Genomic DNA, 20,609 nt, shown 5'->3' on the forward strand with positions numbered 1-20,609 from the left:
ATGCCTCCCCAGTCAGAAATGTAGTCTACGGGAGTCTGCTTTTTGCATAACAAGAAAAGCAGGAATTGGTGGGCCTGTTCCTTCAAAGATGTTTGTAACATACTGACAAGCCTCCGCCTACCCCACTCAACAGACAGAGTATTTAATCAGAAAAAGGAGAAAACTATCTTTGTCATTTTCTTAAGTTCATTTCGTGGTTCCAGTATCTTTTACATACTGTTTGAGTATCTAATTTTCGTAAATGCAGCAGTGGATTACGGTGATAGATAGCAGACAGAATTAATCTTTGTTTCTTAGTCCCCATAGATTCTTCATAATTTTGCCTTGGAGTCTGTTTGTGCCCATTACTGACTCTCGCACTGGAAACCTCTCTGTAGACACAGATCAGTTGATAATCCTCATATCTTCTCATAATACCTTGCGTGTAGTAGGCCCACACTGAGTCTGGAATTAAAGAAAATACCAGGGGCCATGGGAACCAACTATATTCAGAGAGGCTGTTCTCTTCCCTATCACAAAGCACTTGAGAAAATTAATTTTTAGAATACAATAAAACCTCCCTAAACACTCCAGTTATCATGATTCTAGAGTAATTATATAGAAATTTGGGGGGAAGGGTTGTTGTTGGGGTTTTTTGTTTTGTTTTGTTTTTGTCTGTAGGACATCGACTAAAGTTTTAGTTGTTTGAGTTTGATGAGATGAGTTACAGGAAACATGAAATGTGATGCACTGTGACTGTTTTTCTTGAGTGATCCTTCTTTAACAGAAGCAGACCTTGGGAAGATTTGTTTCAAGATAGCCATATACTAATAGGTAGAAACAGAAATGACTATGAAAACCAGATGTTGTGTCTGGGCCTCGCTTCAGAAACAGGGTTTCAGTGTTGGCATATTTCATTTTTCGCTTGTTTACCCACACTGATTAAAGGGCATTTATCTAGTGGTGTGCACAATTGCTGAGTGCGGTACTCATTTGCATGGTCTTGCCATCCTGGTTTCTACACAACATGATATTTCTGTTGGCAATTTAAGTTTATTACTTCAGAAATTGTCATATTGGAAACCCAGGATGTGAGCAATATTTATTTTTATTTAAAATTACTAGGGGGATTTGTTAGACAATACCTCGTTTCCTGACATTGGCAAGGGGCTTTATAGAATTTCCCCCTAATTTGCAGGGACATATTTGTATTACATATACATCATAACTTGTTATTATTGTAGGATTTTATTTGCTTTAATTTAGAAAATTTCAGGCTTATTTTATTTTGCCTTTACAAGACTCTAATCTCTTCTCCTTTGAAAATTTCCGAAAGACCTTATTTGTGGTTATGCTCCTAGACGGATTCGGTTTGTTTTAGAACATAAACCATTTAAATAAGGGGAAAGAAAGAATTGATGACATAGTTTAATTTTTTTCTGTTTTAATACTGTGTAGTCTAACTCATGTTGTGGTACATCTTTCCCACAGGTTCACATCCAGCTTTCAGAGTGGCACCGTGCCATTTTTCTCCCACAAGCATGGCTGGCATATATGAATAGAGCTTATCATGCCATTTTACAGGTAATGAAACCATAGGATGGTTTGCTTCAGGCGAGTGTGTCCTTCTTATCTCAAATTTTACTGCAAAGATGTATTTAATATAAAAGCACTTAGGAAAATAGCATCATCAAACACGCGATGGTTATATTTGCTCCTAAAAGAATGTAAGGCGTAAATGTACATAACTGCACTTAAATTTCAAATGTTGATGCCCCCCCCCAACCTGTGTCCCATCCAGAGCTCTCTCCTGAGTGCTACTCCTACTTCCTGCTGCTTTTTGAACATCTTCCAGATGTCCCACAGGCTCCCCTTTGGATGTCCCACGTGTCTCCCTTAGATGTCCTAGGGCACCTCGACTTGAGCGCATCCCAAACAGAGCTCATCGTCTGCCTTTCTACCTGTGTTTCCTCAAGCTGGACCTGCTTACATCGCCAATCTTCTCTCATAACCCTTCCTCTGAAAAAGTTCAGCCTTGCTGCACTGTTTTCCAAACTCAGCATGTCTCTCCTAGCCTCTTGACATGTGTACACTGTTCCATCTGGCACAGGTACTGCCATTCCTTCTTTGCCCACCTAATTTCTACTTCTTCATTAGATCATTTTATCTGGAAAGGCACCTGTGTGCCCCCACCTCCCACTGGGTTGTATGCCCCTCTTATGCTTCGTTAGAACCCATGCTTCTCTTTTTGAAGCCCTTATCACCTTAGATATTTGTCTGGGGCCTCCCTTCGGTTGTCTCAGCTCCTTAAAGCTAGAAGCTCTGTTTTCTTCTCTGTTGTCTCTCTAGAATCTGATAAGAGCATCTAAAACATAATAGGTGCTTATTAGACGAATGAATTATACTCAATTTGACGTCATTTAATGCAATAATATAAGTTGTAGTTTGTAAATTTTTTAAATTAGAAATAATTTTTAATCAGTTTGGAAGTATATGAACAGTTAACATTATAAGAAAACAACTAACTCTTCTTTTTCCTAGCATAAAATTCATTTTTAAGGATGATAGAAAAAATCTGATGGTTCTTAAGTAATTTATGGCCCAGAGTATGATTTTCATGGAGTCTCGGGAAGGGTGGTGTCATGGTTAAAGCTAACAGCGGTCCTGAAAGATGGTGGTAGGGAAGGCGGGTGGGAAGAAAGACTAAGCATCAGAGCATTGCTGTTCTCATCTTAAACCCTTGTTGCAACACATTTTATTGAGTGTAGAATTTGTAAAGTACTGGTGCACCTTCAGAGATTCTGAGTCATTAGAACTGAGTAGGGGACCAGGAATCTCCATGTTTACCAAGTTGCCAGGTAATTTAATGCAGCTTGTCTATCAAGCACACTCTGAGCAACAGTGTTTTATTCATGTTTCCCCAAACCATACTGGACTCCACATTTTAAAGAGGTTCCCTTGTAACCACTTTCCTTTTGCTCAGCTCACCTACTTTTTTATCCTCAGCTGCATCTAGGCACAGTTTTGAATAGATGTGTGAGGGAATGAATGCATTACTCAGACACATCCTCCTTATTCTAGAAAAATCTTCTCTCATGACCCTGTTAGAAGAGTGAGATGGCAAGTCTCTAGAAGAGTGAGATGGCAAGTCAGAATATGTGGTTTTTCTCACATTTATTTTTCCCTGCATAATTCTGAAATGTTTTCCTTCACCAAACATTTATGGAGTACTTTTTACTGGCCAGGCATATGTGATACAAAGGGGACTAAACCATTCCTTCCTCTCAATGAGCTCCCAGTCCAGTGCGGGAGACTAACATGTCCGCTAGCAACTCCAACGCAACATCTGTGAGGCTTTAATAGAAGATGTACAGAGTACTACAGGTGCCTGGAGAAAGCAAGGATACCTCCTCCTCCTGCAGAATGAACTGAGAATTGTACTTTGCCCTTAGCATAAAGAAGGCTACATTGAACAGGATTGTGGTATAACTAACTCATGCAGGTGACTTGCAATTGATTAGAAAAAGAATCTCCATGGTTTTTACAATAAGAGCTACCATTTATTGAATAACTAGTGTGTGTCCAATACTTAACATATATTATTTCAATTAATCTTCACAGAAACCCTGTGAAATGGGTGTTGTTAACCACACATATAATGGGATTATAGATGGGGAAGCAGGATTAGCTAGGAAAGCAGAACAGATGGTGCAAAACCCAACAGTCAGTTCAAAAGAACTGGATCTTAACTGGAATTTGTTTGACTCCAGCACCTCAGCCTTTCCCACTGCGTCCTGCACTTTCCCTAACACATAATGTTTCACATTAGTTATAACAACACATAATGCAAATTGCTTTAATATTTTAAAGGACAGATCTATTTCTGAAAAGCCAGCTGAGTATTTTTAGTAACACAGGTCAATTATCCTGCATTTCTACTGTTGTGATAGTGCACATCTTTGTTTATTCATCAATTAAAATGTCTTTACTTTGGATATTGAATAAATCTGGGTTCATTGAGAATTGGTGACAAAAGAAGTGAAAAATCATAGACTATAATAAGGGTTTCAGTATTATTTGAAAATACAGCAATGCTTTTTAGGCTGGCACTATTACTTGAAGGTAGACTGATGCATTGTGACTGTTCCAAGTTTCTTAAATAAGTCCACACTTAGACTTTATGGTATCTTAAAAGAATTAGAGCAACTGCCATATTCCTTGTCCCTGTTAAGAATTTCTGTCCTGGAGGATACTTCTGTGCGGGAGTTATAGATACTTCCATCTGGTGCTAGACATATTTTGTAGCATTAAAGTAGAGGATCATTACAGGAGCCATATTTGATTCAATTAAACATAGGAGACATGCGAAAAGGTACATTTTCGGTTATTTCCTGGGGGTTGATTATGTTGTGAGTAAGTACAACATCTGAGCGTGGCTAGCAGCTTTTGCTTAGGCGTCTGCTTCCAGCCTTATCTGATGTTTCCACAAGATGTGGGATTTTGAATTATAAGCATATCAAAGTGGTTGATGTGGGGAGGAATTTGGATTTCTTCCCATTAAGATGAAAAGGAAGATACGAGTTGACTGACAGTTCAGAGTCCGTAAAGGATCCCACCCCAGCCGTCTTCCCTTGCTGCCCTTGTGGGCTGCTGAGGACTTAAAGTCTCCAGCCTTTGTGTAAAGGGATTGTGGATATGACCTCCAACAGGAGAGAGGAATTAAAGCAGGTTCACTGCAGATACTTGTTTCCTGAGTCGGTCAGCTAGCTGCAAAATAGTCTGAAATCAAAACCAAGGTCAGGAACTGTGACCCCTAGTAAATTACTCTCTGACAATTTGTAAGGGTTGTTGGCTTATCCATTTGTTTTTAATGTGTAGGTTTGGAGCTAGGTGAAATTTCTCACTATAATCAGCAAGGTCTTGGTTACATAGGCTGGAGATTAAAAAAAAAAAAAAGTAAGAGAAATCGCTAGAATAATCATTGGAACCTACGGGCAATCCGCAACTCTGAATTTGGGTGATCATTTCAGCCTTTTCTCTCCCTGTGAGTGTTTTCCCCCCTTAACCACAGCTGCTAACCAGAAGCAGAGGTGACTGAGTTGAATGAATGATGCTGGATCTCTGTTACCAGTGGGCAGAGAATTGGAAAGCAGAGTGGATATGGGTAAACAGCCTGTCCTGGACTGGGTGCAAGGGGTTCCAGAAGAGGGTGACTGAGAGGAGAAGGGATTCTAAGGAAGAAAAAATAAGAAATTTACTTGGTCACAGTAGAATTGTTATGCTGGTTTATGGCTACAGGAGAGATGAGAAATGTAGGCCTTTTCAAGAGGCTGCACGTGTATTAGCTTTTTTGTGCTTTGTTTATTTCTAAACAGATTTTAACCTTTTAATTTCCTATTCCTTGTCTTTTTTGGAAAAGCATTATGGAAAGTAATTGTTTTAGTAGTAAACAGGCATAATTTAAGAAGCATAACAAAGACAGCCAATAAAAATCATTTTCTATTTTGCCTACCCCCTTGCGAGGCCAATATCAATATTAGCTATTAATATCAATATCTTGCCAGTTTGATCACCTTTGATACCTTGTTCCAAGAGACAGAGGGGAGAATGAAAGGGCCAGGGTTGTATGTTTGAAAACAGTGAGGTAGGAATGGATATGATTGATGTAAACAGAAACTATGAAGGATGTGAATAGAATGCCCAGCAAATCTCAGAGTGCCTGAACCAGTGAGCCCCAGGACGTTGTGTGCTGGGGCTGTGCTATGTACAGGGACTTTTTAGACTGATGAAACGGTCGTTGTCTTCAGTGAGCTCATAGGCTAGTAACCGAGAGTATATAAGAGAAATACAAGGACATGCAATTGAATAGTCTGGATATTACATATGGGGGGCCGGGAGGGAGAATCTTTTACTTTGTGAGAGTACACAGATGAAAATATGAATTATTTCAAGAAGGATTTTGATGTATTCATGAAAGAACGTCCTATAAGAAGATAATAGGGGGAGGTAGGGATTTTTTTGTTGCTATTTACAACGAACCTGGTAATGGTAGCTATTATTTGTTATCAGGCACTGTAGTAAATAGATACTTTTCTACATTATTTAATTTGATACTCTAATACCATGAGATAGTTGTATGATTCTGATTCCAGAGCCCATATCCTTAACCCATCAAGTTATATTGCTTCCCACTCTGGAGTATATCTAGAAAGAGATATTTTTCTCCTGTAGAACATATCTTAGAACTCTACAATCAGTAAGAGAAAGACAACCAGTAGAAAAATGGACAGAATAGAAAACTCAAATAGTCAGTAAACATTTGAAAAGATGTTTAATCTCATTAGTAAACAGTGACATGAAAATTAAAACCATAATGAGCACCGTTTCATACCCGCAAGAATAGTAAAAATTAAAAAGCCTGACAATTCTAAATATTGATGAGGATATGAAGTAACTAGAACTCTTACTTACTTCTAGTGAGAATGTGGTAAGTGGTAAGCTGCACAACCACTTCTGAAAATGGTTTGGTATTACTCAGTAATACGATATATCGCAGTCTAAGTTCTTGTCCAATTTAGGGTTCATCAATAAACCAGTATTTTAATTGCATTTAAATAATGTAATTGGTGATGGAATGAAGGGAAAGCATCTGATCAAAATAATCCCAAGTATTGAAAAAAAAAGAATAATAGATATTTGAAGGCCTTGGTCTTAAAGGGACGATACTAGCTATATTTTTCTTAGTACATGGTAGAGGTTGGGAATTATGGTATTTTTATATGTTTACTTGAAATAAAAATGTAATATGCAGCTGTTTGAGAATAAGTTTTGTTATATGTTATCTAAATCATAGGTGTTATATACTTATCCTACTCATTTTCTATCATTCTGTTATAATACTGGTACCCAGACCCCAGTTTTGGGATAGAGTCAGTTAAATTATCAGCTGCTGACACAAGCAGACCATTACCATGTAAGGGACTTTTTTTTTTTTTTTGAACGGGGACTATGAAATTAAAATCTGCTTTTAATAGGTAATCCCCCAGATGAAGTGCTGGGCTCTCAATTTGCTAAACGAACAACTTGTCCAGGATGTTCTTACTTGGTGACTGTAGAAATACCTGAGCAGTGATATAATTATGTCCCCTCACACGTCCTCTTTCATAATCTAACATCCTATCAGGAACACTTAGGCCAATTGGAAAAGGATACATTTAAGTGTTTTCCAAAGAAATTTTAAGATAATTTTGGCCATAGAGTTACATGCTGATTTATGCTGTGTTTTTTGCAGGGAAGAATAGGAGAGCTGGAGCTGCAGTTAAAACATGGAAAAGAAGGAGCTGCGGAGGTGCAATACAAGAAAAGCACAGCCTGGCTCTGGTAAGGCGATGGTTTCATGATGTCGTGGGAAATAAGCGATGAGGGGGAAGGTGACTGCTCTAAATGCTTTAATGTTAGGAAGTTTAACTTCCATATGAGCCTGACGGGGATAAGACTGAGACCTCATCTATATATTTTCCATCCCTCCTCAGATGTAAGAAGGAGAGCTTTATTCATGAATTTTATGTTTTCTTATTATTTTCCAAAGCAGTGTGGAAATGGTTTGCTTTTTTCTTTTTCCCCCATAACTGATTGTTTTATATGCTTTTGAATGAAAAATTCAGTTTTTGCCACTCGATTCATTGCCTTCCTACCGTGTTTCCTTGAAAATAAGACCTAGCCAGACAATCAGCTCTAATGCGTCTTTTGGAGCAAAAATTAATATAAGACCTGGTCTTATTTTACTATAATATAAGACTGGGCCTTTATAATATAATATTATAATATAATATAATATAATATAATATAATATAATATAATATAATATAATATAATATAATATAATATAATATAATATAATAATATAATAATACCCGGTGTTGTATTAATTTTTGCTCCAAAAGGCACATTAGAGCTGAATGCCCAGCTAGGTCTTATTTTCGGGGAAACACGGTAACTCCCATTTAGTAAAGGAAGACCCTTCCACTCCCCTGCTCTGCCCTCCACAAGACATCGTCAGTATTACGAGCAATTTTACCGTGTCAGGGCTTTAATTTCTTTGGCAGACATCCCCTAGTGAATTCACATTATATTATCTAGAAATGTGTAAGTGCTGGCACATTAAAAGCAATTTAAATTGTTACATGGGTTGGGATGAATACCTTGTCAGCTTAATGTTGCAGCAGCCCAAACCTAGTGTCCGGAATCTAAATAACTTTGCCTGCAGATGCAGGTTTCTTTAATCTAAAAATCTGTTCAAAGGTTACTTGATTTTACATTTTTACTTACTGACAATTGGCATAAGTAGAAGAGCAGAAGCTATGTGTATGTGTGTTTAACTAATTCTAGTCAGTGTCATTTTCTAAATTTATTTTGAAAATAGCAATGCAGTTTAAACATTATGACATTGGATTTAAGATTAGTGATTAAGAATTTGGATTTTGCTTCCTATTTACTATTATCTTTTACATGTCGTTTTAATCTCATTATCTGGAAATGATTGTTTGGTGGAGGTGGTTTGTTAGCTATACTCTCTGGAATATAGAGAGACACATGGAATGAAGGCTGTGAGAAAGAAATGGAAGCCGAGGATAACTCCGGTACTTTAACTCTGAATAACTAAAAGTATGGAGTTCCCATTTACTAAGATGGGAAGACTATAGAAAAGCAGGTCCTTGTTGGGTAGGAATCATTTGGGAGACTTGATAAGTTGGAGATACCTAATTAGATCTCCAATAGGAGATATCGAGTAGTTTGTTGACCATATGAGTCTAGAGTTCAGGGGTGAAGTCAGGGCTGGAAATATAAATTTGAGACTCATCAGCATATTGACTGCATTTAAAATCATATTGCTGGATGAGATCACCTCAGGAGTGAGTAAAGATAGAGAAAAGATCAGAGAACTGAGCCCCAGAGCACTTCAACATTTAGAAGTGGGGAAGCTGAAAAAGGAACCTTAATGATCAGTGATGTAGAAAGAAAATCAAGAGAGAGTGGAGTCTTAAAAGCCGAGGATGGAAAGTGTTTCAAGAAAGAAGCAACCAATTGTGTCAAATGCTGCTGTGAGGCTGCCAAAGATGGAGAGTGAGAATGGGGAATTAGATTTGACCTCTTAAAAGTCATCAGTGACCATGACAGGAGCTGATCTGTTGTTGTGGGGACAAAAGCCAGATTATAGAAGGGTCTAGAGAGAGTGAAAGGAAATGAACTAGAGTCATCAAGTATAGGCTACTTTTCTTTTTTGGGGGTTAATTTTTAATTATTTATTTTTTTCAGTTACAGTTGACATTCAATATTATTTTATATTATAATAGTTTGAGGTGTACAGCATAGTGGTTAGACATTTATGTAATTTATGCAGTGATCCCTCTGATTTGTCTGGTACCCACTTGGCACAATGCATAGTTGTTGCAGCATTATTGACTATATTCTCTATGCTTTACTTACAGCCCCATGACTATTTTGTAACTACCAATTTGTATTTCTCAATCCTTTCACTTTTTCACCCATCCCCCCAACCACCCTTCCATCTGGCAATCAAAATGTTCTCTGAATCTATGAGTCTGTTTAGGCTAAGCTTTTAAATGAGTTTTGATGTATGACAAGCAATGAAATTGGGCAATGGCTGAAAGGCTTTTTCTTATTTTAAGATGGCAGATATTACAGTATGTTCACATGCGAAGGGAGGGTAATACAAGTAGAGAAGGAAAAATTGGTGATGCAGCAGAGAGAAGAGAGTAGGTAAGAAGAGGGAAATAGTCCACAGAGATGTAAGGCAGGTCCACATCTATAAATATTCCACACTGACCAATAAAATAATAGATTAAATGCACTATCCTTCATCTAGGAAGACTGAGATTGGACAGTACATTTTAGAGAAATTTATTGTCAAATGTTTTTATAAAATACAAGTTTAAGAGCTGTAGGAGTAGTTTGTAGCTATCTGAAATACTTAGCTCTTAAGAATGGCTCCTTCTCAGGGAGTGCTGAATAGTTAAGTTTTTATTATATTTCAAATGCAAAATATTTATCAATGCAAATATAATTTATATTTGCAAAATATTTATAAAAACTTTAAATTTATGAAACTCAAAATATACAGTGAAAATGTCTATGATATCCTTTACAAAATGTAAATTTGGCAGTTAGTGATTGTTTTTCACTTTATCTCAAGGCTCTTCTATTGAAAAATGTTTTTATTCTGTGAATATTTGAATTGAGCACACTTTCCTTCAAATTCGCAAGTGTAATTGTTTTCTTTTAGCTTCAGAGTGATTTTATAACAAACATTTTTAGTTTTATATACACACATAATAACTATTCCATTATCTACAATTTGGAAATAGTAAATTGCTGTTTTGGTGAGCTCTTGTGCAAAAAGCAAATGTCCTAGTTCAGGCTGCTATACCAAAGATACCTTAGCCACGTGGCTTCAACAACAGAAATTTATGTCTCACAGTTCTGGAGGCTGAGAAATCCAAGATGGAGGTGCTGGGAGATCTGGTACTGGTGATGACCTGCTTCCTGGTTTGCAGATGGCCACTTTTTCCTTGTGTCTTCGCATGACAGCGAGAGTGAGGGAGTTAATGAGTTAGTTCATTTGTTCATTCTTTCTCTGGTGTCTCTTTTTATAAGGGCACTAATCCTATTCATGAGAGCTTCACCCTCACCACCTCCCAAAGGTCTCACCTCCAAATACCAGACACTGGGAGTTAAGATTTCAACATGTGACTTTTTTGGGGACATAAACATTCAGACCATCACAGAGAATAATATAAAGGACTATGTATACTAACACATCAGTTTAAGAGATGACACCATTACAATATTGCCTGTACATCCCTCCTCAGTTACACGTACCTCCTTCTCTGCCTCCACTAAGTGATGTAAAGAATAGGAAGATAAAACCTTTTTTTGAAGCAAAGCCCTTATTACAGCTCTTTCACCTTACACTAAAATTCTATATATATAGTTTTTATATCAGGAGTCATTGCTAGAGGTTCTTATTAATTGAAGGATAAGCAAAAAGATTGGGTTCTTGCTCTAACAAACTCTCATACCTATTTTCTTTCCATCATTATTGCAGGGTCCGCGATATGTTGACTAATGAGATCACCAATTCAGCTGCAAAGTAAGATATATTTATTTTCTTGCCCCAAATTTTCTGTAAACATTTTGTTTCTTAGCAGGTACGTACCATTTCTCTTTTTAGGGTATTTCATAACTTTATGAATTTTAAAGGACTTTTCAATTATTTTTTTAAAAAACAAAACAAAAACAGTTGTTATCCTTTCTGGTATTAATTCTTATTGTATGTCTTTGTGTGAAAATGCAGAGTAATCAGTACAAACACATAGTTTCACATCCAGAGTCTATTGAGGTTGTGTCCTTGTTGTATAGGAAACAACATGCCCTGTGCTGACTTAGATTTTACAAATTCTAATTTAGTTCAGGGTGGTGGAATACTTACTAATGTGAATTATGTAGATTATTAAATCTCAACTGTGAGCCAGCAAACAAATCACAGTAGTACATTCTTTCATTCCCTTTGTGTTATTGGGTCTAGGGTATCTTAAAATCGAATTTTTAAATACTAGAAACTAATGTGAAGATCCAGTAAAAAGGCAATTTCGGACATATCCTTAATGGTTGTTTTAACAAAAATAACTTGAGTATTACTTCCTTGAGGCTTTTTATCTTAAACCAACTCGCACTAAGAAAATTATACTCTCAAGAACTTGCTTGAACAAATCTCATCAGGTTCCTTTGTTAACAAGCTGACTAACTGTTCCTGGCTGTAAGTTACAGTCAGTTATATACGCTTCTCCCTTCTACAATCACCCGTAGCTACTGCCAATCCTATTTGACTTCCTTTCTTCTTATCCACCAACTAACAGAGCTATCCCTTTCACCTAGAGGATTTCATTTGACTTGAAAGTCCATATTATCTAGAAATATTTAATTGCAATATAGTTTATCCCTATCATGTTCCAAAACCTTCTGAAGCTAAATACATTTTGCCTTCCAAAAACAAACCCATGAATCTACCTTAGAATTCGCGTTCCACCAATTGTCTCTTAAACAGGCACTTAACTGTGAACTTGCTCTCGGTACAGGATTGCTCCTCAGCCTCATGTCTTCTGAATAAAGGGAAATAGAAGTGGTAACGCTCCCCTACACTCAGGTCTGTGGGAGGCCCTGGGAACTATCTGGTGACATGTGTGTTGACAAAATGAAAACTCAAGGACAGAAAGGCTTCTGTAGGGACTCATTTGTGTCTGCTTATCTAGTTTGGTGAATTGTCGACACAGTGGGAGAGCACTCAGCTGCATGGGAGGAGGTGCTGGCATGAGGACTGCCTCTGACCTCACCTTTCATAGCCTGCTCTATTATATAGTCTACTTATGCCCTGTTAAAAATGGTGCCCTGACATTTGTAGCACAAAGCTCAAAGAAACTAGCAGCTTTCTATTGAAACAAACTATAATTTTGCCTCTTTAGTAGCTTTTGCATTTTCCATTCTAAAATCTGAAATAAAATCTTTCTTAAAATCTTTATTTTAAATCTTCAGATTTGCAAAGGATTGTTTCATCACAAAACCTAAGAAGAGTGTGTTCCCATTCTCAGCGGTACAGAGTAAAAATCATGTTCTCATGGTGTTACCTTTTCATTAGAAATTTCAAAGTATTTTATAGACCTTATCTTATTAAAGCAATCCTGACAATACTAAGCCTGACAGCAAGTGAGTGGGAGATACTTAAGGTCCAGACGCAAAGAGATTAATGATAGATCAGCGGGAAAATCACTCAGCCACCCTTTCTTTACTTTTTCCCATTGACGTCCTCCAACCGTGTGAGGACACCACCACCACCTCCTGCCAGCTTAACCTTCAATTCCTTGGACCATGGCTGTCACAGGCTGGTTTGGGCCAGTGTAGGACTTATTTTGTTCTGAGCCATGAGTTAAATGCAAGAAGTAAAACACCAGTTACAGGATTAGACTGATTTGCTCATTTGAGAGCATTTTTAAAGCATCAGGGACAGGGCTAAGGAAAAATCAGAACCCAGATGAAACCTGAAGATTGGTGTACATTTATTTTCATTGTTATTAATTAAATAGATTTGAACCTGACGATAAAAATCCCCAAGGGATTGGGTCACTTTACTAGCATGTAATGTAATACTTTGTCCCTTAGAAAGCATCGTTGCACTCATCCTTCCTTAGGCTTTTTAATTAGGTTAATGGCTTCAGTTTGTTTCAAAGGACAATTTAATTAAAATGTCAGTGGTGTTGCCTAGATAAATACTGTACTGATGCTGACATGTTATTATGCAAATTAGCTACTATTGCTTCACTGGCAGGGGATAGTTATTTGATCAACAAGGTGATGAGCTTTTGCTGAAATGGTTGTAGATTTTCACCTGGCGCACTCCTGGAATTTGTTTCACTACATATGTGTCGGCTCCTCTCCATAAGTCCCCGTGCTAAGCATGTAGGGAATACATAGGTGATCAAGAGCTAGTCACAGTACTTTCATGAAATGTATAGCTTGGCCAAGCAAGCATTAAGTGGACTGTGGACTGGTTTTCTCCTATTCAAAGATTAATGTTCAAATATGCATTTGGTCTGCAACCAAAACTCTAATTTCCAGTGGATTTAAATACATTTTTCTCCATTTTACAAGAACAATACATGCTCAGGAACGTCAAGACCAGTGAAACTTTTGAAACAATATCATTTTGGGCACTGTTTAAAACTGAGGCTAAATTCTCTTTCAGAGTTTCAGGATTAAAATGATACTTTTTATATCATCTTGTCTAATACTCTTGTTTTAAAAGATTTGATATCTGATTTCTGGTAACCGTCTAAATTTTTCTGCAGGGCTATAAAAACTGGGGTTTCTAATTCTCAGATCACTGAGAAGTTAGAACTATTTTTTTTTTTACCTAACTTTAGGAATTCATGACCATTTTGTAGCAGGACAGGCTTCAGGGTATTCTCAGCTAAAGGAAAAAGATAATAGAGATAAAGGATTTAATTTTGGTTTTGTTAAATGATTTTGTGGCTAGGGCACATAGGAATGCCCAGATCTTGCCTTGCTTCTTGGCATTTCATTATTAGCAGGAGTTCCCAGTAATCCTCTGTACAGAACTCTAACAAAACCTCGGATGAAGCCATCTGCTTAGACCACAAGGCTTCCTTCCTGTTCTCCCTTACACCAGCCCCCAATAGAAATGCTGTTGTTTTATCAACTTAAGGCAGGTCCCATAGAGGAATGAATTAGGGAGGGGGAAACAAAATGACCAAGTGTGCAGAACATGTCTTCACTGAGCTTAACTACCCCAAGGTGAAAGAGAAAGGAAGGAGGGAATAGATGAATAGATAGAACTTGATAATGGCACTTCCTAAGTCCCGTTCTTACCAAATGGAAACAAAAATGCAAGAACACACATGTACACTAACTTTTTCATACCCACTAATGCCTGTTCAGTGATGACTCCCGTCTGGGACTGGCTTGCACAGGGCACACAGCTGGAAGCCCTCCTCAGCTAACGTATCCATTGTATTCCAGCAGTGGGGTTAACAGAGAGTAGTTCTTAGATGTATACACTGATTCAAGTTCAGGTCTCAAGTCCAGGCTTTGGGAACCATTCTCTATGTTTACGGGAACCCACAATCACAGGACTTGCTGAGAACTGAACTGTCTGACAGTACGAGTGCTCTGCTGCCCGAGTTCTGTAGCACAGAGTTGGCCAGCCGAGAGCATCTCCTCAGTGTCCCCGTTGGCATTTCATTCTCCAGGATCACCTTGGAATGGTGGAATAATGCTAAATGTGCATTTTCAAGTCCTAAGTATATTTGAAAGGTTTGGTTTTCTTGCTACTAAATTCGGAAGTCAAATTTAAGATTTTATTGCGAATGTTAGAAAACTACCATTTGGATGATATAAAAGGGCAACTCTCCATCCAGATAGTCGACAAACACGTCCTTTTTTGCATCTTAACTAGGGTCTCTAAATTATATTACAACCTGACTTTGAGGTTGTTGGCTTTGACGTATTAAGAAAAAGAAGGGGAGGGTAATAATGACTGAGGAAAGCTGCCAGTGTGTCAAGTTGCTAGTAAAATATGCTGCCTGAAGTGGCTCACTAGAAGCTGGTTTCCACACACCAGTGCTTTAGGAAAGCCAGAGGCCAGTTCCATTCTGCTGGGCTTCTTCACGTAACCGCCCTGGGTTGTGTTTTCAGAACACATCGATACATTTATATTGGCCACAGATGACACAGAAGAAGACAGCTTTGGAAATGTAATGTCAAATGATGAAATGAAAATTTTAGGACAAAAGAACTTAGATATGTGAGATGGGATGTTTTAAGTTACAAACAAGCATAATGACTGTGCATCTCTAAGAAGAGTTAAAGATTAGCAGTAGTGTCAAAAGGAGGAAAGAAGCTGCTGGCATCAGGGCACAAACAGAGCTGTGTTTGTGAGGCTCTGTGAAGGGATGGAAGTGCTGTTTGACCTCATCTGCCCTCCCTGTAATAGCGCCTTCACTTCTCCTGGTCAATGCCCCCAAATCCTCTCTTGGAATTGTTTTCTTTTTCAACAGGGACAGCCCAGTGGTCAAAGGCAATGCACTGCTGGCCTTAAGCAGCCTTGCTGTCATCATATCCAAACATGAAGCCAGCCTCTCCTCAGATGCGGAGGGGGTCCTCGAGGTGAGTTCAGGGTGATTTGAACCAGTAGGGCCTTGGTTGTGTAACATTTGAAAAGTGAGAGGTCTCTGGGAGCCTGCGTCTGAATTTACGAGGTTAGAGTCTGTGATTACAGCACCAAGTTATGCCAGCTGACCGGCCTTTGCACTGTGAGCTTTCATGTCTTCTAAGACACTTTTCCTTGCAGCTTTTCTGTTTTGCTTTCTCCCTCACAGTTAAGTGGTCATTTCAATTTGAAGGTACCAATTTTATGCAACGGGGGCTGTCTTTTTGTGATTACATCAGTGGTAACCAATCTTAGGAGGTTAACTAGGCTTACTGAAAGTGAACAATGCTGTCAAAAAATGATAAATAAGCAGTGTTTACTGATTGAAAAAAATTGTACTTTGCATTTTAATTGTAGATGTCAATGACAAAGTGCCTATTCATTTTTGCAAGGCATTTATTTCTTAATTAAACATGTGGCGAGCTGGCCAATGTTCATTTCCAATGTCCTTTTCCAGATAATTTGTATCTGTCAAAATAAAAAGGCATGGATTTATCCTTTCTAGAAGCCCCACGATCTAGCGGCTATCAGTATCTGGAGACAGTACAGCCAAGAGGTTGAAAACATGGGCTTTGGAGTAGGCGAGTCCTATATTTAAATCCTAATACTTGCACTTACTAGCTCTATGGCCTGCTGTCGGTGACTTCCCCTTTCAGAGCCTATTTCGCCATCTGTAAAACAGGGATAACGATACTTGCCAGATAGGATTATTTAAGGACTGAGTGAATTAATATGTGGGAAGCACAACGGCTCATACATACTAACCCCTCAGTCATCGCCACCATTATCATCAGCATCAACACATACTTCATCACTTCTTGCTGCAAAAACTGGATTTTATTCAAGTTATTCAGCCTATCTGTCCCTGCAGAGTGTCTTATGGGTGATCTGTACTGTATTTTTCATGCTGGGGTTTTTTTGGTTGCAAGCAAAGAAAACGGCTCTCATTTAACTAAAAACAGAAGTAGAAGGATAAGGATTCTAGAAGCCCAGGGAAATGAAGGCAAAGCTTAAAAAATTGGGTTTGGGGTAAAAACAATAACCACAGCAACTTGGGGAGTCCGGGCATAGGTGCTGCTGAGCCGCCTCAGCAGACATCCCTCCCACATACCCCTCCCCCCCCCAGCCCCTGGATCAGCTGTAGTCACTTACCGTCCTGGCATCACTCACTGAAGATTCAGAGTCCCATCGGTCCCACGCCTACACTTTGGGTAGGGTGGGATAGGTCGCTTGATTGAACATTTAACCAACCTTCAAATCATGGAGGATGGAATCCCAAAGGGTACCATTACCAGTAAATAAGATACAAATAGATGCCGTGTGGCAAAAGCTACGAATGTATACAAGGTTGGACAATTAAGTTCACGAACTCATCCTAGTAAAAGTACTACATGCCTCATTGCTGAATATCAGTATGGTCACCTTTGAAGTACTCCCCTTAGGAAGCCATGCTCCGATGCCAGTGCCTAGTCCACCCTTAAAAGCAATTTTGGAACTCTTTTTGTGGAATGGGCATCAGAGCTGTTGTTATATTACCGTTGATGTCCTGAATGTCGTCACAATGTCTTTTAATATTTCCTTTATCTTTGGGTACAGAAATAAGTCATTGGGGGCCAGATGAGGTGAGTAAGAAGGGTGTTCCAATACAGGTATTTCTTTACTGGCTACAAACTCCCTCATGGACAGTGCCTTGTGAGCTGGTTCATTGTCATGACGCAAGAGCCATGAATTGTTGGGGAAAGGCTCAAGTCATCTAACTTTTACACACAGCCTTTTCAGCACTTCCAAATAGTAAACTTGGTTAACTGTTTGTCCAGTTGGTACAAATTCATAATGAATAATCCCTGTGATATCAAAAAAGGTTAGCAACATCATTGCTACAAGCTCGCAAACTTAATTGTCAGAACTTCATATTACATGTGGGGAAGAGAAAGAAGTCAAGGGATTATTGCATGAAGGATAAAAATGTAATTAGTTACTATGTGAAAATTTAACTTTAAACCCAGAATCTTAATGATGAGAAAGGTGAACTTCTTTTAGAGATGAAATGTTTCATGTCCTTTAAAAGAGCCATGCAGTTGTACAAGTAATTTGCCCCAGTAATAACTGGGGGTTTAGCTCCGAGTTTGAATTCCAGGCTCTCTTGTTACTCTTTATTCCCCCACCCTTTTGTTCTGCACATAGTACACAAAACACCCAGAAGCCACACAACCCAGAGAAGGGGACTTGCTTTTGATTAAAATTGAAGTTTTCAAACCTCATTCAAATCTGCGTGTGACCAATAACTAAAGATCTTAAGAAGGCGGCCATGTTTGATTCAAGGAATTGATTCCAAGAAGATACTTAGCATTACATTGACCTTTATAGTTTGCACCATCTGAGTGTTACCATGTGACTTGACGAATGCGTTGACATCCCTGGTCATGAATGATTTTTAAAACCAAGTTCTCTGTTTCAATAAGCTGGGTTTTGTTACATATTGTTTTGTTTGTTTGTTGTATTCTCTTTCCTCTTCTCCTCCAAACTGAAAATCAATTATGTTTTCATGCCTAGTTAGCTAGGCAAATGGTGTGATGTTTCTTAAATGTTAAATATATAGTGACAGTAAAGCAGAAATGCTAGAGATAGTGATCAAAATTTTGTAGGCGGCTTTACTGCCTCCTTTTTGAAATGGCAAGTCATAGAATGGAGACCTTTTGAGTTGCTTTCTGTGCATCTCTGTCCCTTTAACCTCCACATGACAGGAGCGTTCTGAGGAGCTCTCAGATGTGTTCTGTTGTGCAGCTTCCATCCTCTCACCTCTGTTTAGTCTTATATAAAAGGCAAATCTTATCCCTGTTGGCACAGGTGAGGATGCGTGTTTGTCAAATACCTATCCACCTCCTCATTCTTTAATACAGAAGGGCTTTGTACCCTGAATATGGAAATAATGTTTAGGTTTTTAATTTTTTCCCTTATCATTTCATGTTTTTCTTCATCTGCAGGTTCAACCTAATTTCCTTCCAGTGAGTGAATGGGTTACCATGGTGCTTGATACTCTTCTGGTCATTGTGGATAGCCATTACCAACCCAGAGGGCAACTTTTTTCCTCATTTTATTATGTAAGTCTGAGAAGTAAAAACTGATGACAAAACTCAAGGGTTGAATCTTTTCATATCCATTGTTCACATGAAATCCATGGTATCATGTAATGATTCTCAGCCTTAGCTGTACACTAGAATCACCCTGGGAACTTAAAATACATATTGTACATACAACTGAAAAATGAAATACTGATATATAGGCCTCACCTCTGATTTAATTGCTCAGGATAGGCCCTGGGTGTCAGCATTTTGGAAGCTTTCTAGATTATTGTATCATGTCAGAGTTGAGAACTGCAGTTATAATAAAATTAACATTGGCTGAAGATGGGGTATCCTGAGTTTCGGGTCATGGTGTTTTCCATTTCAGGGTGTGTACGCACATGGGCAGTTGACTTAAGCTCTCAGGACCTTTGTTTCCCTATGCATAAAATGAGGCAATTAAATAATATTATCTATAGTGATTGTAGCCCTAGTTTCATCCCTTACTAGTTTTGTGACTTGATCCATCATCTTAATTTCCTTATCTGTAAAATGAAGGTAAAAACTAATCCTTGCCAACTCTGTAAAAGATCGTGAGGACCAAATTATATAATTTATGGAAAAATCTTTTGAAAACTGAAATACTCTATAAATACAAAGTAATATTGTTGATCATAAAAAAGGAACATGTTACTTAGTCATTCTCTTTCTTCATGTTTATATCCTAAGATCTGCAGCAAAGTGAAAACAGTTTTTTTGTTTGTTTAGGTTTCATTTTCCCTTTATTGGCTATAGTCCATGCTTTATTTCTGTGTCTGCCTGGGATTATTTTGGTCCTATCCATTGCTTAGGGAATTATAGTGATCATGGGACAATCAGCTGAGTGGCAGAGGATTATAGTTGATTTAAATAAAAATCTAGCACTGTTACTAAAATCATGAATTTACCCTGCAACTTCATTGCCTTAGGTCTTCTCTCTGTGTGTGTTTCTGTCCTGCCCTTGGGAGGACCTGGTATGTATTTATCTGGGTCTTAGGTTCTGGAATGAGATTTTTAACTATACTTGAAAACAAACAAAAAAAGACTTACTAGATAATGTAGAATTAAATTGCTCACAGAAGTACTGTCTTTACGGTGATTTGTTTTCTGTCAGAAGTGTTCTTATTTCTTTAATGATGGATGAAAAACTTGTTAGCTTATATGGAGGTCTTTGTAATAGCTATCTGGTTTAGATATTCAGTGGGACAGGATATTGTATGAGATTTCTAATAACGCTGCTTAGTTTTTGCAAAACAGTAAAAAATAATCTTACTAGCCAGCTCAGGGTTGCCTCTTACCTTTGTGAGTTTTGCATTATTATACTTTTTCAAAGCCCTGCTTCAAAATGCACTTCCTTTATTTTCAGTGTCCTAGCAGCTGGGTCATTTTGACTCCTATGGTCTTTATAATAGTGATATATTAACTTAAAGGATATCTTAGCACATGTTTCATTTTTATCCTTAAAGTACTAAAGCTTAGAGAGCAAATGAGTATAGAATTAAAAACACTTTTTAATGTGACTTGAGTGCAAATGACAATATGGCCTTTATAGTGTGTCTGAAAATTTGAAGTGAGGAATGATAAACAGACTTTCTTCCCCACTTGAGACATTTATAAATGCCTATAATATCTGGTGGAGTTCTCTAACACGGGATTCTTATAGAAGCTGTTCATATTCAGTTGCCCTGTCATTTTATTAGGGCTGTTACTCATTTCTTTTCCCATAGTTA

The 20,609-nt window shown here is 38.0% G+C and overlaps 1 protein-coding gene across 2 annotated transcripts in view; it reads left to right on the forward strand.

The window, feature by feature from the left end:
- FOCAD (focadhesin) overlaps positions 1-20,609 on the forward strand; it is a 274,355-nt gene that overhangs the window by 198,204 nt on the left and 55,542 nt on the right. For both annotated transcript variants that reach the window (XR_012495704.2, XM_019750360.3), the window contains 5 exons: positions 1,471-1,563; positions 7,271-7,359; positions 11,105-11,149; positions 15,627-15,735; positions 18,763-18,879. Coding sequence is in view for 1 of the 2 variants with exons in the window: in XM_019750360.3 (XP_019605919.3) it covers positions 1,471-1,563; positions 7,271-7,359; positions 11,105-11,149; positions 15,627-15,735; positions 18,763-18,879 (453 nt within the window). In the remaining variant the exon portion in view is untranslated. The remainder of the gene's footprint in view (positions 1-1,470; positions 1,564-7,270; positions 7,360-11,104; positions 11,150-15,626; positions 15,736-18,762; positions 18,880-20,609) is intronic.

Source organism: Rhinolophus sinicus, chromosome 16 (genome assembly GCF_057876585.1).
Source record: "Rhinolophus sinicus isolate RSI-liver-muscle chromosome 16, RSI-T2T, whole genome shotgun sequence".
Classification (NCBI taxonomy): domain Eukaryota; kingdom Metazoa; phylum Chordata; class Mammalia; order Chiroptera; family Rhinolophidae; genus Rhinolophus; species Rhinolophus sinicus.